At 38.8% G+C, this 8,372-nt stretch overlaps 1 protein-coding gene across 1 annotated transcript; it reads left to right on the forward strand.

Moving 5' to 3' along the window:
* The first annotated feature begins 6,548 nt into the window (after positions 1-6,548).
* Positions 6,549-8,132, forward strand: LOC124140075. The gene is made up of 4 exons (XM_046507431.2): positions 6,549-6,732; positions 7,471-7,593; positions 7,863-7,922; positions 8,039-8,132. The coding sequence occupies exons 1-4, from the start codon at positions 6,573-6,575 to the stop codon at positions 8,047-8,049; spliced, it is 354 nt and encodes a 117-aa protein (XP_046363387.2). The 5' UTR covers positions 6,549-6,572; the 3' UTR covers positions 8,050-8,132.
* Positions 8,133-8,372: the final 240 nt, after the last annotated feature.

Consider the following 8,372-nt stretch of genomic DNA (forward strand, 5'->3'; position numbering starts at 1 on the left):
CTGTTGTGTAATTGTTATTTGTCAGTTTTCGGAGCCTTCAGCAAATGGCTAAAACTTAAAACAAGAAATCTGAAACCGATGCTGTACAACTATTTTGAATCCATTTCTGACTCTGTTACATGTGTATGAGACAGTAATTCGGATTTAAATATTGACCAACAGAAATGACACAAGACACACAGGACTCCCTTTTTGAATGGCAAAACACACCAGAAGCATGCATTTCATAGTAGTTATGGAGGGGCTGCATGAGCCGACACTATGTAAACTATAAACAATACAATGCAAATTGTAATCCAGACTGAAGAAGACAAACAACTGACTAGTTCCTCATTGTCAGCCTGGACATGACTACGTGTTGTTTAAAGTGGTCATCATGCATGACTGAGTTAGTATGGTTTTACGCCGCTTTTAGCAATATTCCAGCAATATCACGGCGGGGGACACCAGAAATGGGCTTCACACATTGTACCCACGTCGGGAATCGAACCCGGGTCTTCGGCGTGACCATTTGACCATTAGGCTGGTAATCATGACATGACAATACATATACATGTATTTCATTAAGGGAGAGCATTGGTCCGAAACGACCTAGGACCGTCCAAATATTGTTTCATCCACAAAAGACTTAAAGGTTTTATAATTACAAAGGACTATTTGTCTTTACGTCTGGGTCGACATTCAATTCCCCTGACAAGGCATGGCCTGTTTCACGATTGTAATCATGTTAAAACAACACCAGCGAGTTGAAAGGCGTAGTTCATGATCAGTAATAAATAGGAAATCATGTCCGCCAAGAAGAGAAAGTTAAATTGTACAGCACATGTAACCATGTCGTGTAAGGTGTTCCTCCTACGTCAAGTTGAAATTGTATTCATAGCTTGCGATAAACCCACCTCACGCACTCACGCTTTGTGATCGTTAGTCTACCGATATGCACTTTGAAATCACTCTGGACATTAGTCGAGGCTTTATTCAAAACTGCATGACTTGTGTTGCGAGGGTTAATAAATGTGCAATTTTGCAGATCTAGATGTGGAACGAATGGTCCATATGCACATTCAATAAATGAATATTCCCCAAATTCCTCTACGTTTTAAGGAGGGCAACTATAATGAAAACAATATAGGCATGAACCAACCGTGCTTAATGAGGAATGTGGTAGAGCATGGTTTCACTGCAATGTATACGATCGATATACTCTTGTCATGAAGAGTATTGTTTTACGCTGTTGTGATTACAACACGGGTTTAACGAAAACTACCATGAACAAGAGGTGCAATAATTTGTACTGTCTCTATTAACATTGCATTTAAATTTATAGAAACAGATAACAATTGAATTTTCCAAACGTCATAGCTTGAGAAAATGATCTACGCTTCACTATGATGATGTAAAACTGTTGTACATGCAGAATGTCGGACATTGTGACCTAAGGGGTAATGCCAATTCTCAAACTCACTCCGTTTTAAAAAAGAGAATTATTTCTGTGGTTTTCAATCTTGAATATGTTGCCAAAAGTGAAAGTCGTTTGTTTATAAGTTGAACATGATAGGGGTTCCACATAAATGGAAAAGAACGAGTACCAAACAGTCATCAAGTTTTGACTTTTGAGTAAAGTACACCCCAAGTAATTCCTGACCGCATGTCACAAGTGTGTGCGGGGAAGTGTCCTAGCTATTCCACTGTTAAACGTTGGGCAGCTATGTTTAAGGCTGTGAGAACAAGCCTTGAAGGTGAGCCTAGGTTTGGACGTCCCTCAACTTCCATCAATGAAGATTCAATCAAGGAGGCAGAAAAACTTATACTTTCAGATAGACACCATTGCTTAACTTGAGGAAGACTCAGGTCTAAACCATGGATCCATTGAAAATATTATTTATGAAATGTACAGATGAATAACACATCTACTCGTTAGGTGCCAAAGTTTCTAAATTCTGATCTTAAGGAAAAAAAAACTGACATTGCCAGATGAAATGAGCAATTTGATGATGATTTCGTCAAATTCAAAAAAGAGATTAGTATAGGGTGATGAAACATGGGTCTACCACTATGATCCCGTGTTGAAACGTCAATCCATGGAATGGCACCATAACACTTCTCCGGCACCAAAGAAATTCAAATCTTCAAGACCAGTGAAGAAAGTTATGGGCACTGTATTCTTGGATGCAAAGGATGATTACTTAAAAAGTCTTAGAAATGCCTCTTCTCAACATTCAAATGTCTCGATTTGTCAACCATGTCAATTGGTTCCTTTGTTACAATTCACATGTTTTGGAGTTATTTATGACTGTACCCGCTGCAATAAAATTTAGTTTTAACAACTATTGACCAGGAAATCCACACTTCTGAATGCAAAACAATGTCAGTAAATGACAAAACCTTCTTTCATCGTCTGATAAGAAATACGATACATGTTCATTTTAATAAACGGAACTGGGTGAACTAATTAATTTAAGGGAGTGAACATTGTTTTGCCACGACAGGACACAACATTGTTATTTGTATATACAGCCGAATCTCATTATCTCAAACTCCGTTATCTCCAATGTACCGACATCTCACAATCAGAATTTGGAATATATTTCAAATTTGAAATAAAAACTGGCAATTATATATTACACATGTATACATACATACGATGTACACACATTAGAGATCTCATATCCTGCTTGACAGCAAACTTGATATCAAATGACTCGAAGTGAATCATGCAGTCCCCTATCAACACCTGACACACCTCTTACAGGATGCAGTTGAACGTGATCTATGTGCGTTGACGACAAAACGTGGCTAAGGCTGAAGTTGTCACTGGTCAGAGTGACTGTAGCTATTATTATTTGTCATTTCCTTATACCACATTTAGATGATTCATTGTTGATATTTGATCCCTGTCAGATTAAGCGTTTTGTACAAATTTGGTTTGATAATATATACTGAGTCAAATTAAAACTTCTCAAATTGTATCAACTCGTGATCATGAGATACATTTTTAAAAGTAATCCCATATATGATATACAACGGACAAATGTATCAGAGAAGGTAATTTTTAATCATGAATGTCCAAAGAAGGATTTTAATTAACGATGGTAACCATAATTTGTTCCAAGCACCTACGGTATTCGGTAATAACATCAACAGTTTAAATGATAAGTCCCAAGCACGAGAATCTGATGGCACACAAGTTCAGTAGCGTGTATGGCCACCATGTGCGTTTACAACTGCCATACAACGCCTCCGCATTGACCTTGTGATGCTTGTGAACACATGATTTGGAAGACGACGCCATTGTTGCTGCAAAATGGTGCCAAGATCTTGCAAATTCTGTGGTTGGTTCTGGAGAGTGCGCAGACTACTGCCAAGAGCATCCCAGACGAGTTCGATGGGATTGAGGTCGGGAGACTTTGACGGCCAGTCCATGACGTTGACTCCCGCATTCTGAAGGAAATTCCTTGTCAAAATTGCTGTGTGGGGTCTGGCATTGTCGTGGTGGAAGATCAAACCGGGTCCAAGTGCTGCCATAAAAGGCAGAAGTTCTGGTGCCAGTACCTGGTCGCCGTAAGCAGCAGCGTTGAGGTTGCCACGGATGACAAGAAGCCTGGAACGTGCATTGCCACAGAAAGCACCCCACACCATGACACTTCCGCCTCGAAATTTGTCAACTTCCTGTACACAACATAGTATAAAAAATATCACAGCGAAAATTCTATTCACCATTTTATTCACCTATGACCATAGCAATACATGTACGTATACACGACCTGTCGTAGTATGTGAATAAATTCCTTTTATTTGATATTTTAAGCTGGATCTTTGACGTTTTGTGTAATAGCCTCCTGACCTGACGCCGCCTTAAACACCATTTCACTCATATGTGTAAGCTTAAATACTCAACGAAATTCACAAAGAATAGGCTTCAGGCCTGGATAAAATAATATATTGTTTATTCACATAGTAAGTACACAATATCTTTCAATATAACTTTACGTAGCTAAACGTTGGCACAAATGCCATTTGTTCAATATATCCGATTAAACGGGTTTTGTCTATAACCCCGTAGCACTAATACAATGTTTTCAAAGATAATATGAGACAGGTATAAATTATTATCACTGGATTATGTATAAATATCAAGCAAGGTTCCAAGCTGATCACTCCTCCTTTTGTGTAGTGTATAGTGACGTGACAGAGGCTTTCGGCTCAGATTAGAATGCTGAACGAGTGTTCTCGAATAATATTTATCTGAGACATATAGTGTGCCATTATCCCTCGTAGAGTCTCAATCCTTGGATATTTCATAGATGCCGTTAATATATATAGCAATAAGGACGATTTTGTGTCCATCAAACAAATACTTGTTTTTGTAAAACCTGAAGCAAAAATAAATATTTGCCAGTATTTGCTGAAACAAATTAATTTCCCAACCCCTCTCCTGAGTGTTTTCAGTGTTTGAACATTATGGAAGACGAATGCCATGCTATAATTTAAAATTGTCCTGTGTATAATGTTGAGCGATGTAGTTTCCTTAACAAATGCCACACTTCTCAAATTGTATCAACTCGTGATCATGAGATATACAGGAAATACATGCCTATATGTTTACAGATAAAATTTTATGTCCTCTTACCACCAAAACCTGCAATAACATTTTACCAAAAAAATAAAATGATTTACACAGCTGCTGATCAGCTTCTGTTTTCTTTTGATATGTGCAATAGGTAAATACATTTCAGAAGAGTCTCTCCGAACTCCGTTCGGAGTGGTCATACATGTATTGTACTTGTTACAATTTTGTGACGACTTGGAGTAAAAGTGTAATACAAGTCTGTCTCTCTGTCTGTTTGTTTCGTCAATAGGGAAGATCGGTATGATTATACAAAGATTGATCTCTGGGACTGCAAGGGGCACGGGTGGCCCAGTCGTCTAAGGCGCTGCGATTCGCTGTGCAGAGTTGCTTCCCGTGGACACGCCAGAAACCTATGATTGTGGGTTCGAATCCCGGTTCGCCCAGATTATGTTTCAAGCTTTGTCAGCACCAAACCCGTGCTCGTGGGATTAACCGAAGTGGTAAACGTCTGAGACCTGCATCACTTCGGGCTTTCCTCCCACATTAAGCTGACACGCCGTGATATAACTGGAATACTGTTAAAAGCGGCGTTAAACACAACTCACTCACTCACCCACTCTGGGACTGCAAACTTGTAAATCCTAAATGTGACCCCCGTTCACCCATTCTCACTCTCACTGGCTGGCATCAGACACACCTCTAACAGGATGTGATGGCCATAATAAACAGAATATGATTTATGCACTGACGTGAAAAGATGGGTTTAGCTTGGTATGGGTTGCTGCATGTGAACCACAGGTTAAACCTGCCTCTTTGGATGAGTGGCTTATGTCATTAGCATGTGACATGTTAGTGCGACAATATATTGTTGACTAATTTCACAGAAACCATATGTGATTTTGTGAAAGAACATCTAGGAATGTTATATTTCATTTTTTGGATGTTCTAAGCGGAACAGTCTTCCACCTGTATTGCAGCGATCCGTATATAATCGAGCGCTGACCAGACAAACCAGTAATTGATATCATATGCCATGCACTCACCCAATCCCTCAATCGCCACCACCTCTCTCTCTCTCTTCCCCCCTGTCGTCGCTATATGGCTGGAATAATGCCGATCCAAAGTTAAATTTTAACTCACTCACTCCCCTCTCTCCTAACTCAAGACAGTGGTGTAATAACACAAAGCATACCTTTAATTATTTTAATCAGAACCCCATGCCAGATGTATGTCATATCCACCCAATCGGTTACGTCGCCTCCTATTTGTCATATTGACACGGAAATGTAACTTATAATTACCCTAATTGATAGTTATATCTTGCTTTCAATTACTCAGCGCTGATTGGACAGCTACACATATTGTGGTGTCTGATGTGCTGTGGAATACATTATTCAACCTTGATCCCATCAAACACCTCAGCTGTGGCAATGATCACATACATTCTATATAAAGTCAACAAGCATGTCCCTGGCATCTGACTTCGAGAGGCTACTCAAGGTAAGTTACTGTGTGTAGATACTATTAAAAGTACGTTGATGATATTGCGTTAATTCTACTCATATAGGTTAACAGATGTAGAACCAGTCCTAAAAATGTCTGTATTTGTTTGTCACTCTGGTCCATATGGCAGATGTGATGTTCCTCTTGTTGCAGATTAAAAAAAATACAACTTTATTTTCAATGAAAAGCTTATCAGCGCAAATTCAGTAAATGAAAATTTCACTCAAAACGGAAAGCATATGAGTGTGATTTCGATTTTGACAAAGTAACTGTCAGATTCTGAGTCTCGAAGTTTAAACATAACTCCAATCTTCCATGTCAAAATATAGGCGGAAGCTTTGGTTACAGTCACTGACATTAGTTGTCAGCTCTCGAAACATGCATCATTTCGGGCGTTCTTCCAACGGCAAGTTAGCACCATTGTATAACTGAAATACTGTTACTGTTCCTTTTCTGTTACTATGCGTATCTGATTGCTTTATTTGACGTTCTTTGCTTCTAGATGAGACTGCTCGTGGTGTTCCTCCTGATGGCGTTGATTGTTCTCCCCACGGAAGGACTGTTTCGTCGTCGTCGTCGTCGCAGATGGCTCCGAATCAGAGGCAGAAAGGTTCTGAAAGGAATTGGCATTGCTGCCAAACTGGGACTGTTAGGAAAGAGAGGTAAGAGGATAGTTATGTTGACAACCATCCGATCTGCAACTGCTGTCTATTCGACTTTTTTTCTGCCAAATTAACGATGAAAACTATTCGCAAACATATCAATAGTCGTCATATCACCAATATGACATTAAATCGTGATGCACACACTTACTCATTCAATCATGTACAACCATGGCAATAATAAATGTTATTTGTGTCATGTGACGACTGTTGCTTGAAACGTGTGTGATCACATATATTTTTAGCATTCAAGGCCTCAGCAAAGCTTTTATAATCTTTTATATAGACACGTGGAGGATAATTTGAACGAACCACTGACCAAAGTGTTATCCGATGCACCATATTGACTTGTTCACGTGAACACATGACTTACCCTTGCAATATAAGTGTCATGAAACGACCAATTTCGTTAATCATTTGAAATTAAGCGTAAACCGGATAACTTGCTTGACTGCATTTATCGTACCACGTCGGCATGAGCCGCTGCACATAACGTCAACCACTTATTTGTCCGGCCTAGGACGGCTTATGTACATCGTTAAATAGGAATATTGCTGACTATATAGCACAACAAACAACGAACCAACAAATCATACTATTTGAATCTGTTTTACAGAACCACACAATTTAATCACGTAAGTTTTGTATGTTTTCAAAACAGGAAACGATAATATATAGCTGTATAACTACAGTATTCTATAGCAATTTATTAAATCACGATTCTTTGAATCTTCCAAGATGTGCAAGATGACCTTGCCTCTGCTGATCTGAATGAGGATGGCAACATTGACCAATCAGAAGCTGAGAATCTATTCGACAAACGAGATGCGGAACAAATCCTAAACTTGGTTGACATAGATGGCAAGTAACGAAATAGCAGATGTATAGATTTCAACCTGTCATGTGTATGTTTTTATCACAATAAAAATATGCTTTTGAGATTGCTGTCTGAAATTAACCTGTGTATGAGTGGTCACCCCGTCATCGTGACGTCGACAGTCTCATGGGTCCTTGCTATTAAACTGCTTTATAACTTCAACTCTAATACATATGTTTCAGAGTCATGCATTGATTTGATTATATTCCTGTCGTTTGTATCTGGCATTCATTGTTTGTGATGGTGTTTTCAGGTGACTCAGTTGTCAGTCATGATGAGTTCATCCGAGGAATGGAAGACCTTTTCTCACAGGGTGGGTGTTGTTCTTTTTGGATACGGGTAATTTCTTATAATATAGCACGTGATTTCTCTAATTATTCGTGTAATTTCTGTCTTTCTCATATGCAATGTGTTTTTGTTTTGTTGTAGGTGACGAGTAGATGCTTTCAACACTAGTGCTACAAGTGATATAATATTTCAGTGTTTCTATCCGATGCCTGAAAATAAATTATTGCAGAACAAACTGTTGTGTAATTGTTATTTGTCAGTTTTCGAAGCCTTCAGCAAATGGCTAAAACTTAAAACAAGAAATCTGAAACAGGTGCTGTACAACTATTTTGAATCCATTTCTGACTCTGTTACATGTGTATGAGACAGTAATTCGGGTTTAAATATTGACCAACAGAAATGACACAAGACACACAGGACTCCCGTTTTGAATGGCAAAACACACCAGCAGCATGCATTTCATAGTAGTTATGGA

Source organism: Haliotis rufescens, unplaced genomic scaffold (genome assembly GCF_023055435.1).
Source record: "Haliotis rufescens isolate VD_foot unplaced genomic scaffold, xgHalRufe1.0.p SCAF_5, whole genome shotgun sequence".
Taxonomy (NCBI): Eukaryota; Metazoa; Mollusca; class Gastropoda; order Lepetellida; family Haliotidae; genus Haliotis; species Haliotis rufescens.